General features: G+C 42.5%; 1 protein-coding gene across 1 annotated transcript in view; it reads right to left on the bottom strand.

Annotated features, from left to right (window-relative positions):
* The window catches only part of WDR1 (WD repeat domain 1), a 47,752-nt gene that overhangs the window by 28,019 nt on the left and 4,722 nt on the right, over positions 1–15,011 (bottom strand). The window contains exons 3-9 of the mRNA XM_060246113.1: positions 12,945–13,035; positions 10,605–10,752; positions 7,123–7,303; positions 4,525–4,602; positions 3,139–3,219; positions 1,791–2,024; positions 811–898 (exon numbers count right to left, since the gene is read on the bottom strand). Coding sequence (XP_060102096.1) covers positions 811–898; positions 1,791–2,024; positions 3,139–3,219; positions 4,525–4,602; positions 7,123–7,303; positions 10,605–10,752; positions 12,945–13,035 — 901 coding nt within the window. The remainder of the gene's footprint in view (positions 1–810; positions 899–1,790; positions 2,025–3,138; positions 3,220–4,524; positions 4,603–7,122; positions 7,304–10,604; positions 10,753–12,944; positions 13,036–15,011) is intronic.

The raw sequence follows: 15,011 nt of genomic DNA, 5'->3' as shown, positions 1-15,011 counted from the left end.
GGTCAGTGCGAAAACGCCCAATGAGAACCAGAGAAGTTCAGGATTGCAAAGGAACTTTTGGGGAAATGAGACAAGATATCAGAAGAACTGTGATAATTCCTTGAACACTTTTGACAAATGCACAAACTGGAAACCACTGAAATGCAACTTCAAATCTGGTTAGAGCCACAGTGATGTCAAGTGTTTAACTCTTCTTCTCCCATGTTTTTTCTTTGACCAATACAATCCTCATACAACCCCAGGTGCTTTTCCACCTATAGGGGAAAAGATGGGGAGGGAGGTGTCTGTAGCAAGCAGCACAAGTCAGCCATCAACACATTTCATCTTCCACACAAGGCTTGAAATAAATACTTTCAAAGTTCATCTGTTAAGTAAATTGCATCCAGTTTCCAAAAGATGCTTTGCAGACCCTAACAAAATTTACATTCCTTGAGGTTGGCTCAGAAAAGCAGCCACCTGAAATTCAGCAAGCAAAAATTACCCCAGCAAATCTAGCCGCCCTGAGACACTTCGGTGCGAAGGGCGGGGTATAAATCCCAATATATATAAATAAATAAATAAATAAATAAATAAATCTTTGTGCTCCCAACAGGGCAGTAGTGGCAGCACCAAGACAACTGCAACCTCAGTGAGACAGCTGGAGAATTCTGAGGTTGTAACACTTTTATTCAGTAGTTATTTTAAGTACTTCCTCCCTGTAAGCAGAGAGCTCTCAGCAAGCAGAAAAAAGTCAAGAAGAACATCGAAGACAGAAATCTCCAGGACAATATTCTATGCATGCAAATAATTAGTTGGTCATTCAAAGGATATTAATATGTCCATCATGGCTCCCAGAGTAAATATAGGATTTCCCCCCATTTCTATGCACCGTAAGACACTGTATAGATTTAGTGTGACCCTGCAAAAGAACATAATTGTTGCAAAGTATTAGACTGCTTTAAAAAAATGTTTCTTGCTGTTCACAACTTATGCAATGAAAGATAGCCACAAACTTGAAAGCTGCAGTGAAAGGGGCCTGAATTAGGTTGGGGAAAGCAGAACTGGAGATGGTTAAATCTTTCCTTCCCGAACTTCTCTCATTCTAGTTATCCCCCATTTGCCTTTCAGAGGGAATACAGAGGCTCATATAAGCAATTACAAACTTTCTGCCAGGGTGCAAACAGTAGCTTGGAGATAGGCATGCTGGGGAAAAAGGAACAAAACTCAGTTTTGAATGGATAGGCTCCAGGGCAGAATGATAAGCAAGTGAATTTCAAGCAATTGCCAGGATCCAAAGACCTGGCTTATGAGTTTTGCTAGCCAAATGTTAAGCCCTTCTGTCTTCCCAAGATGCACCTCAAACTGCCCCAGACCATCCCACCATCTCCAAAAGGGGACAGGATGGAGAGGAAATTTAAGCAGCACAATTAATTCCATAGCTGTTAGGGCACAGCATGCAGAATTCATTGCACAGTTCTCTGGACCTTAGCCATTGCCTGAAACATTCCAACAAAGTAATATAAAATCTTAATAGGGGAATGAAGTGATTAAAAAGGTGCTTTTCTCTCAGCCTTGTTTTGCCACAAACATTTCCCTTCCCCTCTCAGAAAACGTTCAGAAATGGTTAACAGCAGCAGCAATTGCTCCACTGTACTCAACTTTCTAATATCAACTGTACTGTTTGGGGGTTTGCACAGTCTCTGAAGTGCCAGTAGTTCAAGCCATTCTTATGCAAACAATTCTTTTAATTACAGATAAACGTCAAGAAATTGAAGAATATGTGAAAATGCATGCTCAGTAAGCCAACAAACCTTTATGATGCGGAGAGGTTTGCTGGGATTGTTCTTATCCAGGTAATTGATGTAGCCTGAAAGGGACAGAGTTAACAAATGGTCTTTTTGCCACAGGCATCCCAGCTGCTGATCCAGAACATCTGATCCCATGGTGAAGGTATTCACTAGGCTATTGGCACCAATGTCCCAGATCTTTGCAGTTTTGTCCCCAGAAGCAGAAAGGAGGTGATTGCCATCTGGACTCCAGCTTATCTGTTGGAGAAGAAAAAAGGGGAGAGACTTAAAAATACAGCCACACCCTATGCACCTGGGAGCACCAACACCTTACTCCCCAGTGGGTCAGAAATTCATTTTGCCAGAGACACATTTCTGAGCTGAAGGGGGCAGATCCCATTAGAAAGCAGCCTTGAGTGGCATTGTGGTTCCTCAGTAATGGGGGGTGTGCACTCTGGCACGAGCAACCTTCCTTGGGCCAGCCACTCTCTTTTCAGCCTCAGCCACCTCGCAGGGGTATTATTGTAAAGGTAAAAATGGCAGAGCGGAGAATTAGGTTGGAAGTTGTTTTGGGTACCCGCTGGGGAGAAAAGAAGAGTGCGGGTACTAACACACCAACAAAATCCATAATGGAAATGTAATACATTGAAATGCAGAGTACCTTTACTTGTTCCAACTAAAAAGACATGTCCCTAATAATAAAAATTAGGGCCACTGCCAATTATTTATTTATTTAATTGAATTTCTAGCCTGCTCTCCCTGCACAGAGCAGGTTACAACAAGCATAAACAGCCATTTAACATAATTAAAACATAAGGCATCACAGTATCACTAAAACCCACAACATCAACTACTTAATCAGGATGGCGGCCTGCAGCACTCTACCAAGTCCCAGGTCTGACTTATGTGTGCTGCCACAGGTGAGACAGCACGTGCAGGGGAATTGGCCACAGTATGTGGGACAGGGCAGGGGAGGCCAGTGCAGGAGGATTGCCACCGCCTTAACCATTGGCCCTACAAAGAGCTCAGTGGCTGTGCTCAAGAGCAAGTCACACTGAACTCATCTGTGACCAAGGACAAGCTTGCCCCGTAGACCATCCAATGGGTGCCAGTTTGTTATCCAGCTCAGTTTGAGGTACTGGCTATCACATACAAAGCCCTTCATGGCCCTGGCTCCTCTTATCTGCAGGACTGCTTTTTCTCTTGTGACTCCTGCCTTATGGAACAGCCTCACCTGCCCAAGGATCATGAGAGCAAAGCAATATCCATGTTGCTTCAATAAAAGCAGATCTACAGAATCAAAATACAAATGGCAAATGGAAACAGACATTTCAATTTAGGGGAGAACACACCAGAGGGGAGAGCCACTTACTGCATAAATGCCTCCATCGTGTGCTTTACTTCCACCCAGAGCACCTACTTTTTCACCAGTTTTTCCATCATAAACAAAAATCTTTTAAAGAGAGAGAGAGACACACAAACACCTTAAACACAGGTTACCGTACTTTGAAGAAACTGAACTGGCTCTTATAGAGCTGTTCTGCAAATGGTGGCCACCTCCCTTAGCCCAAGAGGTTCTTCCACTGCTAATAGCTTTGATACATGAAGAGCTAAGCTCCAAGAGCTTCAGACAATACATTTCTAAACAGCTGCTGAAGATGTCAGAAAATACCAGTTCCAGAAAAGTAGTTGTGTTAATCTGTTGTAGCAAGATTAAACAATCTTTAAAGGTACTACTGGATTCCTAACATCATTTATTACTAGTAATTCATTTGACTGCTCTACAGATAATACCTCCCCCCACAGCATTCAAACACATGCAAATACATGTATGCAAAGGCATAGGGCCTGAAACGTCAAGTGCTGGAGCTGGTGCCATTCATTTTAAACTTCTGGTAATACAGTCTAAGGCAAGAATGGGTTTTCCCTAGTATTTATTTAATGAAAGTAACAGCCACTCTCTCTGCTTTTGAAATGCTTGTTTTACTGGATCTTGTTTTAAGTAAAAGATCCAACATTTGCAGCTCTTGCTACAATGGAAACTGCTGCTTTCCTCTGGCCGCAATAGCTTGAACAAAGAGCAGAATGTTGTCCCACTTGGTTCTTTCAAAGTGACATCCTAAGCAGAGCCACACTCTTCCAAGTCTGTGGAATTCAATGGATGCAGAAAGGTGCAACTCTGTTTAGGACTGCACTGAAAGTCAAGAAAGCTGCCAACAGTCAAACCAATGACCTCAGCCAACCAAACTGTAGAGCACATGTGTGAAATCAAACCACGGCAATCCCTGGCTTGCTGCTATGCAGGGGAGCAGAGAAAATCCAGATTCACGTGTTCCCTTCTCTTTGGTAAGGCCTGCTAATTAGAAATTTCTGCTTTCCCCTCCCCCAGCAAGCCCTGCCTTCAGTCACACGTCATGAAAGGGTCCCACAACATGACTGAGATATTTGGGCTTGCACAATCCCTTCCTTCTTTCCTTGCACACAGAGTCAAAACTTAAATCTTCCCAAAGCATGAACGCCTCAACTGCAGTACAGTTCACTGGCACACCCACATACTGTAGATTGTCTTTTGCCAGCAAACTGGCTTAGGATGGAATGGTGCATTGCCTCTGGTGTGTGGGAATGTGGACTAAAGTCTCAGGTATGCTAGCCAAGATACTTTAAAAAAACAAAGATTCTGCAAAAAAACCTCTGCATCTGAACAGGCTCCACCCACTCTACTAATTGCATCTTGTCATGATAAATGGTTTGTTTTTACCTGGCCATCTGCGCTGGCTGTAGCAAGTCTATTTCCATCCGGAGAAAACCTCACACAGTTGACAAAACGGTTATGGTCCTGTCAGAGAAAATGGCAATTAAAGTCTCATCTCCCAGTCAAGTGACTCCAGTCAATTTCTACCTATTGTCATCTCTGTTTTCAGGCTGTTGCAGTTTGCACCAGAGATTCTAGTTTGCTGATTATTCTAACACATACTAGGAGTTCTCTGGAGAATATTTACTGGATTTACTTTTATTGGTTTTCCACACAAATGCTATCCAGACCAAATGGTCTTTCAATTTACTACACTATTTTGCCATTTGATCCTAACTTTGTACCAGTTTACACTGCTAACCCACCAGCTATATGTTTTTCACTGTACCCCATTCCCTCATCTGAAGAACTATGCCTGCATACGAAAGCTTACATTCTGAATAAAACTTTGTTGGTTTTAAAGGAGCTATTTGACCCTACTTTGTTCTACTTATGTCTGAATTATCCAAGCATCAAATTTACCTTATTAAATATTTTATTTTCTGTTAAATAAACCTTTGCTGTTCACCTCCCTCTGTGTCTTGTCTGTCAAGTCAAATATCTAAGAAAAAGTGATCTCAGCTCACCTGACCCAGAAGTACAGCCTTGGTCTTGCAGGTTTCCATATAAGAGGCCTTTGGGGAGCACAGAGCTTACACGTGACCCCTTTTTATTTGCTTGAGGGCAGTTGGAGTATAAAGCATCTCTCAGAAAGGTCAAAGTGGGGGAGTGGACAGATTTTTGTTAGCATCTGACACAAGCTCACCAAAAGAATGTAGGTGTTAAACTAGATATGCCACTCTAGCAGCACAGAGACCTTACACAGAAGTGGCTTTATCTGGCATGCAGTGGAGGATTAACATTGGCCCTGGGCAATCTGCCACCCAGTCTTAACTGTCTGCCACAGGCTGGATCTCACAGTGAAGCAGGAGCCTACATGTACTGGGCCTTCTGTTTACAGGACCCTATATGAGCATGACTTCCAGTACAAAGACAACTGAGATCCAGATGACGTACTGAATACTGAATGACTTACTGAGAGCCAGTTTGGTGTAGTGGTTAAGTGTGCAGACTCTTATCTGGGAGAACCAGGTTTGATTCCCCACTCCTCCACTTGCAGCTGCTGGAATGGCCTTGGGTCAGCCATAGCTATCGCAGGAGTTGTCCTTGAAAGGTCAGCTGCTGTGAGAGCCCTCTCAGCCCCACCCACCTCACAGGCTGTCTGTTGTTGGTGGAGAAGATATAGGAGACTGTAAGCCGCTCTGAGTCTCTGATTCAGAGAGAAAGGCGGGGTATAAATCTGCAGTCGTCATCTTCTATAAACTTTATACAAATAAGAGTCACAGCCCCATGAAAAAGTGCAGAGGAGTGCGCAATTTTTTTAATGTTTTTTTCCCCAGTTTGGATCTATTAAGTATTTCTGAAAAAATCCTGGATCCCAATACTGGCATGGTATTAGGATACATTATTTTTTGGAAATCCTGAATGTTTTCAGTTCCAATAGACCCAAGAAGAAAAATAACCGTAAAAACCAAACAAACAAACCAGCCCAATCCTGGGGCTGGCTTGGCTTCTCCTGCAGCACGGTTTAAACTGTGCTGCAAGAGGTGACCCCAGGATCTCTGTGAAGTGGGAAGGCCCTTCCCTGCTGCATACAGATCCTGGCTGCAATGGCTTCTCCTGCAGTGCAGTTTCAACCAAGATGCAGGAGAAGCTGGCCCCAGGAACTGCTGTGCCCTGGCTAGCAGACAGCTCCCTGCGGTACAGCAGCTTCTGGGACTGGATTCTCCTGCAGCCCGGTTTGAATAGCTGTTTTTGTATTTACTGGTCATTTCCAATATATATCTGAAAAGCTGAAATATACTCAAAAATATTAATATTTTTCAGGTATTGTTGTAGCTCAGGTAGACCCGAAAGCATACCCCTAGTGCAGAGTTTATAGATTAAAGCTATCTAGAATCAAAGAGCTAGAATGGACCTCCAGGATCATCTAGTCCAACCTCCTGCACAATGCAGGAAATTCACAGATGCCTCCCTCACAGGATACTCTTGAACAATATTACGTAAAAATTTTAGAAGTGTGTCAGACTACTTCTCATCTTGGAAAATTTTATTTTGTGGGAATCTTGTATATTCAGAACAGATTTAAACAGAAAGCAAAGTAAAACTGAAATAGTCTCTCAAAGTGCAAGATGAGATTAGGTCTGTAAAACTTCTGGAAAGAATAAAATCTTCTGAAGTCTTAAATTGTTCTGCAAGGACACCTATGGCAAATATTTGAAAGCCTTACCATCCCCCTCCAACCAGGATGTCTTATCTAAAGTAAGCACAACAACGCAAAGCCCCAAGACTTCACAAACTAATGCAAAACACACTGCTTCAGCTTTTAAGCTCCCAACTTCAACAGTAACCCCTAGATCTCCTCCAAAATTGGAGGACTTTGTAGAATGCCACCCTATCGGGGGGAGGGCTTCTATTGAAAGAAATGTTCCTTCCCATGCATATATGTGGTTGGATTTCCACACAACAAAGACCACACACAGATAATTAAATATGAACACTCACACTTATTGTAAACTTGAATTTGAATGGTGGTCCTTCAAAAAATGCAGCACAGTTGTCATCACTGCCAGTTGCTAGGCGGTAAGGCCTTGTCTGTTTAATATCTACGCTATTGATCACCTTGTTGTGGCCAGTGATTTCACCAACTGAAGATCCAGTATCCCAAAGGAACACAGCTCCAAATCTGTCAAAAGAGGAACAAAATACAAGCCATGTAAAACAATGGCAAGCTATGTATGGGGCTCAGCACAGTCAGCATGTTGAACCTTCTTAGACAATGGAAATTAGGTCACCCAGTTAATCTCATGTGATTTCAGCCTTGCTGGGTGTGTGTCTGTGTGTGCACGTGCTTTTGAAAGCTTTATCCATTAGCAAGAAACCAAAGATGGAGCAAAATAGGACACACAGAAATTCAGAAAAGAATAAACAATGCTCTGAATTAAATACTGCAATATGCTGATTGCTGACTTACACTACCAGCCACTTAAGGTTAGTTTTAAAAGGCTTAACACATTCCTGCCAACCCACATATGCTCTGGAATGCAAGAGGAAGAGAAGGATGACCTATACGTGTGATCTAGCCCCCATCAATTGCTTCTGAAAGGGATTCAGTTTGGATTATAGACAAACAGACAACTATGAATTTTCTGTATCCAACTGACACAGCATGATTTTGAAAACATAGTATTTGAAAGCATTCCTAACTTCTCAAGTAGTTTACAGATGCCTAGCTCCTATACAAGATAATAGGAAACCTAAAATGTGTTATTTTTGTACCTGTGGGCACTGCAGAATGGGAGCAAGAGAATGCAGTGGTCAGCATTCTGGAAACACAGACATTACAGGCCAGGCTTCAGCACTGATGCTGTTGCTACACTTCTGCACAAATTTTCCCAGCTTTTAAACTGGATTCCATCTGTTCAGACAACCTAATCACATCAGCGGTCTTTAGCAACAAGACTGGGTTTAAAATGGGAAGACAAATCTAAAAGCAATGGCCTATAGTATAGGCTGATCATGCATTAAGGAGTTGGACTAGATGGTCCCTTCCACCACTGTGATTGTATGTGTCTAAGAGTCTAACATAAGTCAGAGGAAGGCTCCAGAGGCTGTGGGAGCTTCCTCCAGCCTCAGGTAAGATATCAGCCACTAAACTTCACAGCTAAATGCACACCATGTCTACACATCCTGTGTTTATTTGGGGAGAGTTCCTTGAAGCAATTCATTCCCACTGCTCAGTCTTCAACTAAAGCTGCTTACAGCTACAAGTTTAATCTGTGGTGCAAAATGTGGAAACGCAAAGCAAGACCCCAATGCAACAGAGTTTTTAGGCCAACTACCCACTGAACTTAAACAGTTCTCACATCTGTTAACGCTTGTATTTGTATGCTAATTTGCTGCCATTCACAGGCCTACCAATTGCTTAAATTCCATCTCAACTATATTTATTGCCTGGTTGCTTATGCATCCTGACTTTAACCTTTCCTTCTATTTGTTAGCTTCTTTGACCAATAGTCTTAAGCTCAAGATAAAACAAGACAGCAAATACAAAACAAATTACAAATAATTTAAAACCAAAGACTAACAAGGAGGAAAATCAATAATCATGATCACAACAGACTACCTAATATTAATATAAAATTACATAAAACTCTTTATTATAAAATTCAAGTAAAATCTTAGTACATAATAGCAGCACAACAAGGCCATTTTAGAGAGAACACTATTAACAAATACTTTGCCACTGAGTGAGTTATTTCAGGTCCACATCTGCCAGCAGTAGAGTTCTCACCCAAGATTCCACAGAAAGTCAATGTTTATGTAAGATAGGAGCAATCCAAAAGGATCTAGGCACAATCCACTGATAGCAGAACAACATAAGGTGATCTAGTGTCTCTATTATACCTGATGCACAGTCACACAACTGGTCTGAGTATAAAATTCTAGCAAAACGTCCCCTTAGCTCTGCAGTTGGAAAAACATTCAGCCTAGCTAGTGTAAAAACGTATTTAAATTGGGGATCGTAAGGAAGCGCATATAAGGAGGAATTTTCTCAGGGGACACAATCCCTTGTGTGAAGCACACATGCCTTGCATGAACTGAGATGCTAATTTGATCTATATTTGTCACCCTCAGTCTAGTCAAGTTTAGAGCGTCTTGATGGTTTGTATTATTAAGTACTGGGAAGGAAAGACTAATCCTCTCCAACTTATTTTCTACATATTTTACCCAAGTACATTTATAATTGTCCTTCTTTAGAAGATGAAGGAAACTGCCATGAACATTAACTAGCCCTACCTGACAAACAACCCCCTCCTCTCTCTACCTATATGTAAGGCTTGAGGAAAACTTGTTTCAGTGTATCTGATGAAGTGTGCATACACAGGAAAGCTTATACTCAACATTAAACTTCGTTGGTCTTAAAGGTGCCAATGGACTCAAACTTTGTTCTACCTAGATGACTGCTCAGCTTGTGGGAATATTTTATTTATTTATTATTAGATTTATGAATTGCCCATCCCTACCATATCAAGAAACAGAAACATCAAACATAACAATTTAAAACAACAGTTATTTACAGTCTAAAAACAGATGTCAAAATCCTATTATTACAGTTGCATAAAAACATAACATAAGAGAAGCCATGTTGGATCAGGCCAATGGCCCATCCAGTCCAACACTGTGTCACACAGTGGCCAAAAAAATTGTGTGTGTGTGTGTATATATACACACACACACACTGTGGCTAATAGCCACTGATGGACCTCTGCTCCATATTTTTATCTAACCCCCTCTTGAAGCTGGCTATGCTTGTAGCCGCCACCACCTCCTATGGCAGTGAATTCCACATGTTAATCACCCTTTGGGTGAAGAAGGACTTCCTTTTATCTGTTTTAACCCGACTGCTTAGCAATTGCATACTGCCAGCCACTTCACAGATGGGGGGGAAGAGGGCAGGATAGACACGGAGGGCAGAAGAGCGTGCCAGCCAAGATGATAACTGTTGCTGTCCTCAACCAAAGGCCTGATGGAACATCTCCACCTTTACAGGCCCTGCGGAACTGTAGAAGATCCCAGCATTTGGCAGAGTTCCACCAGGTTGGGGCCAGGACCAAAAAAGTGCCCTGTTGAGGAGGACAGCTGGATGTCTTCGGATATTTAAGCACTACTAAAGTGCTTAAATTGTACTTCAGGGTTTCAGTGGGAAGAATTTCTTTGAGTGTTTTGGGGTCAGTGCATAAACTACAGGAATCCTTTATCACACCCAAAGATAAAATACTAGGAGACAACTAAACACATAGAACACCAGCATGACTGCTTGGTGCCATTTAAGAGTAGTTTGTCAACATATCCTTCATACTATTAAAAGGTTCCTAGCTGTTAAGCCATCAGCTTATCAACAATGAACCTAGAAGCTTAAATGCAAGACAAAGATGCAGTTTTCCTCCAAGACTTTAAAGAGAATGCTTGCATCCCCTACTCACTTTTCCCTTCCTTCTCCAACAGCAGCAAGCCTTTTGCTGTCTTCTGTCCATGCAATGTCTTTGATTTTTCCTGCAAACGGCTGATATTCATACTTCAATAGGTGTTCCTTCTGAGTGGTATCCCAGATCCGGAGCTTACCAGATATGTCTGTCACAACACACAAGGACACTGTAAGAGCGAGGCTATGCTTGACCCTCAGTCCGTCACACTCGGATGTTCCAGTCCTAATGAACAGCTGACCTCCCAAGCACAGAGGCAGACTGTGATTGAGTGCTGCTTCTCACTTGTTATTAGGGGCCTCTGGAGACACAACGACAGCAAGTATATGCAGAGCTTTTTATGTGCTGGCACACACCAGTATGAGGTACCAGCACCTTCAGCAGAGGTTGGGGCTGAAGTCCAAGGGACAAAGAGGGTGGCAAGTGGGTCTGAGGCCTGTGTCTACCTGCTACAGCCAGTCTAGTATCCTGTCACACCCACTGATGTCATTAGTAGCCACGATGTGGGGATGAAGGGGCCAGGAAAAGGTAGGCCAAGCCATGCCTGAGCAATCAGCTCACCCTGCAGGCCCTTTTCCTTAGGAGGAGTTCCTGCTAAAAAAAAAAAAGACCTGGTGAAACTCAGCCTATCATCATTATACCACTGTGCAGGCAGCAGTTTGAAATTTAATCTGCTCAATATCTAAGGAACCTGACAAGAACACAATTTGAAGGCTGTGACATCAGCTATGCATCTGACTCCCCAGAACTCAGTCAAGGGAGTTCTAAGAAGATGATGATATTGGATTTATACCCTGCCCTTCAAGTGGCTTACAATCTCCTTTGCCTTCCTCCCCCACCACAGACACCTGCAAGGTAGGTGGGACTGAGAGAGCTCTCACATAAGCTGTCCTTTCAAGGACAGCTCTGCGAGAGCTATGGCTGAACCAAGGCCATTCCAGCAGCTGCAGGTGGAGAACTGGGGAATCAAACCTGGTTCTCCCAGATAAGAGTCTGCATATTTAACCACTACACCAAACTGGCTAAGAAGACAGGCACACCCTGTGCAATGCCTTTAGATCAGTTTTATTTAAGCCTTTGGGACACGTAATCATATATTATTGAGGGAAAATGTTCTGTTTTTTGTTGTTAAAAAAATGTTGGTACTCATATATAAATAAGGCTGTATTGATTTCCACCCCGCATAGGACTTGAGATTCCACCTCCCACCTCAAGGAGCCTGTATTCAGTACTGGTGAATACAACAACTGTTTCTACTTGTTTCAAATTACATAATTGGATTTGTAATTACAAGTACTAATAAACATGGACAAGATTCAAGAAAAAGATCTTGTTCCAGCCCTCTTCAATGGAATGGAGGGAGCAGCACATGAACGGAACCTCTAACTTTATGCTGCCAAGAATAGTCCCCGAATGCCAAGTCAACCCGTACCACCTTTCACCACTGGGCATGAAGCCTTCAGTCATCACCCTCATTAACTGTTTCAAGCCCAGGAGCATTGCTGCGTTATCTCTGTGGTAACACATCCCTTGTCCAAAAGTGCAGCAGCGGAGGAGGGAAGTGCCATCAAGTTGCAGCTGACTTATGACAACCCTGCAGGGTTCCCAAGAAGAGACAGAAGCAGAGGTGGCTAGCCATTGCCTGCCTCTGGGTATGCTACTTTCAAGATCAGGCTCGCCTGGGCCATCCAAATCTGGGCAAAAGTGTACATTGCTCTAAAGCAGTTTGTCCGCATATTTACACTCCTCTTCTGCTTGTACTGAAAGCACAAGTACTGACAATGAATTCTAAAATTAATTTCACATTTATACCTGAAAATGTTATACAGTTAAACAAAATATAGAAGACAAACATGACAATATCTAGATTTTAATATTAGGTTATCCACATTACTTAAAAAAATTATGAAGAACCCTGAAAGTCACCAGCTATATTCGACTTATTTATACCACAGCATACCCAATAACTGTATTCACGTGAGCATAGGCTGAATATGCTACTGGGTTCCAGGTGAGCTTCAGAGTAATCTTTTCCTTACTAAAAGCATGTTTCTAGTCTTTGTGGTTGTAAAGTCAGGCTTGGAAATGCCAGCATCTGGTGACATCCCAATAGGTGAAGGGAGGAAGGACCAGCTACAGGAACCAAGGTACTGGTACTCTGAAGCGTTCCCAACCACAGGTAAGCTACATGATTAGAATAAACACACATGGATTACCAGATTCATTACTTTTATAGAGAGAGCCCACAGATATAGCAAAATATGGAGGAAGCAGGCATCAGCAAAACTGGCTGCAGCCACGTATTTTTACCCAGACAGACAGACTGGGATGATACTGTACCTCCAGATGCAATGTAGAAACCACTAGGTGCATACTTGGCAACGACAACTTGATGGGCATGCTCCGTGTAAATATCAGCGACTGCAGGATTCTACAAAAAGAATTATTATTTTTAAATGCAGATCTGAACCTAAGTACTGAAGGAAAGTTCCTTCCTGTTTGACAGAGCTGGTCAAAAGTTCTATTCAACTGCTATGTTTTGGGAAGTGCCAGTACAAGAAGAGAAGGTTTTGATACCCTGCTTTTCTCTGCCTCCAGAAGTTTCAAAGCAGCTTATAACCCCTTCTGCTCCCCACAACCAGTACCTTGTGTGGTAGGTGGGGCTGAGAGGTCTGAGAGAACTGTGCCTGGCCAGCAGGCTTCAGGTAGAGGAGGAGGACTGGGAAATCCAGTCTGGTTTTCCAGATTAGAGCCCACCACTCTTAGCCACTGCACTACACCACTACATCCTTGCCCCAACCCCCATGGTTCCAAAGGCAATGATTCACTTGTGCCTCCCAGGTACTCCCTGCAAGCATTTGACTTCTATGGGTAAAAACCACGAATGGTTCACAGGATTGTTAGCCAAGTCCTCTACAGAGCCTGAAGGCCAAGCTCACCACATTGCCAAGAGTTTCAGAGCCATAAAGAGATTAGAAACTGTCTGGAACATCTGGTTGTGCCAAATGGCTGAGCCAACCAGATACTCCAATGCTCACGTCACCATGAAAAAGGCTGTGAACAGGACAAATTCAGATGTTGACTTCGTAAGGGTGTTAAAGAAAAACTCTTCTGCCTTCCTAAAGGGGCTAGCCCTTTAGGAATAGATATTAGCTAGATATTTTCCATGGGCTGGAATAAAGAATCCTGGCTGTATAAAAAAACACACACACACTCACCAGTGTAGAATCTGTATCCTGCAAAAACAGAGGGTAGACTGGATATACAATACCTATGCAGTTGCCTGTAGTGAGGGAGCTAGTCCTCCTCTATGTTTAAAGGGCTGTCTGCATTTAAGAACATTTTAGACCAATGGTACTCACTCTGCAGCTCATGGAAAGCCACATTTGCAATTACCATCAACTAAAAGAACCACTTTTACTTCCATGTACCTTAGTGAGGCTTACAAACCCATTTGTTCCTCCATTGGTGACTGTTTCAAGGCGGGAATAACCTGTCAGCTACAAAATCCACTGGACAGTGGCCTTGCTCATTTACCTGAAATATGGGGCAGGTATCACATTAAGGAATGTCACTCAGAAGAGCCACAGAAACCATGTCAAACAGCAGCATGTGGCTCCCAAACAAGTGAGTATCATTGGTTTTTACTGTTCCATTTATAGTGAGCTTTATACGCTGCTCTTCTTCCTTAATATATTAAAAACTGTAGACAAGTGCACCTTTAAGACCAACTAAGTTTTATTCAGAATGTAAGCTTTCGTATGCTCTTAAGCAGACTTCATCAGACAAATGGGAATAGACGCAGCAATTCTTAATATAAGTTTGCAGTGTAGAATCATGGGAATGTTTTTAGCAGATTAAAAGAATCACAAATAGGATCTGTATTTGTCCTACACAAACAAACACAGATCCTATTTGTGATTCTTTTAATCTGCTAAAAACATTCCAATGATTCCACACTGCAAACTTATATTAAGAATTGCTGCGTCCATTCCCATTTGTCTGATGAAGTCTGCTTAAGAGCATATGAAAGCTTACATTCTGAATAAAACTTAGTTGGTCTTAAAGGTGCACTTGTCTACTGCTTTGTTCTATTGCTTCAGACCAACACAGCTGCCTACTGGGATCTATGTTATAAACTGATTTATTAGAACTCTATTGCTGGTTTATTGCTGCAAACTGCCTCATGAAAATGAAGTTTAGCTGCTCTGTGGTATGTTTTGTAGTCCTTTCTTTTGCAGCTTAAAACACGGGGGCTACCTAAGGGGTTAGTTGGCCAGAGTGCCTTCACACTTTTGAGGGGTGGGTGTCTGCCATTAGCTGACCTGCTCAGATTCTAAAGGGGAGCAGCAAGGCTGAGAGGAAAAAGTAAATGGCCCAGGGCAGGGCAGGGCTCAGTCAGCAAAT

Source organism: Heteronotia binoei, chromosome 9 (genome assembly GCF_032191835.1).
Source record: "Heteronotia binoei isolate CCM8104 ecotype False Entrance Well chromosome 9, APGP_CSIRO_Hbin_v1, whole genome shotgun sequence".
Taxonomy (NCBI): Eukaryota; Metazoa; Chordata; class Lepidosauria; order Squamata; family Gekkonidae; genus Heteronotia; species Heteronotia binoei.
This window is presented reverse-complemented; position numbering and strand designations above follow the sequence as displayed.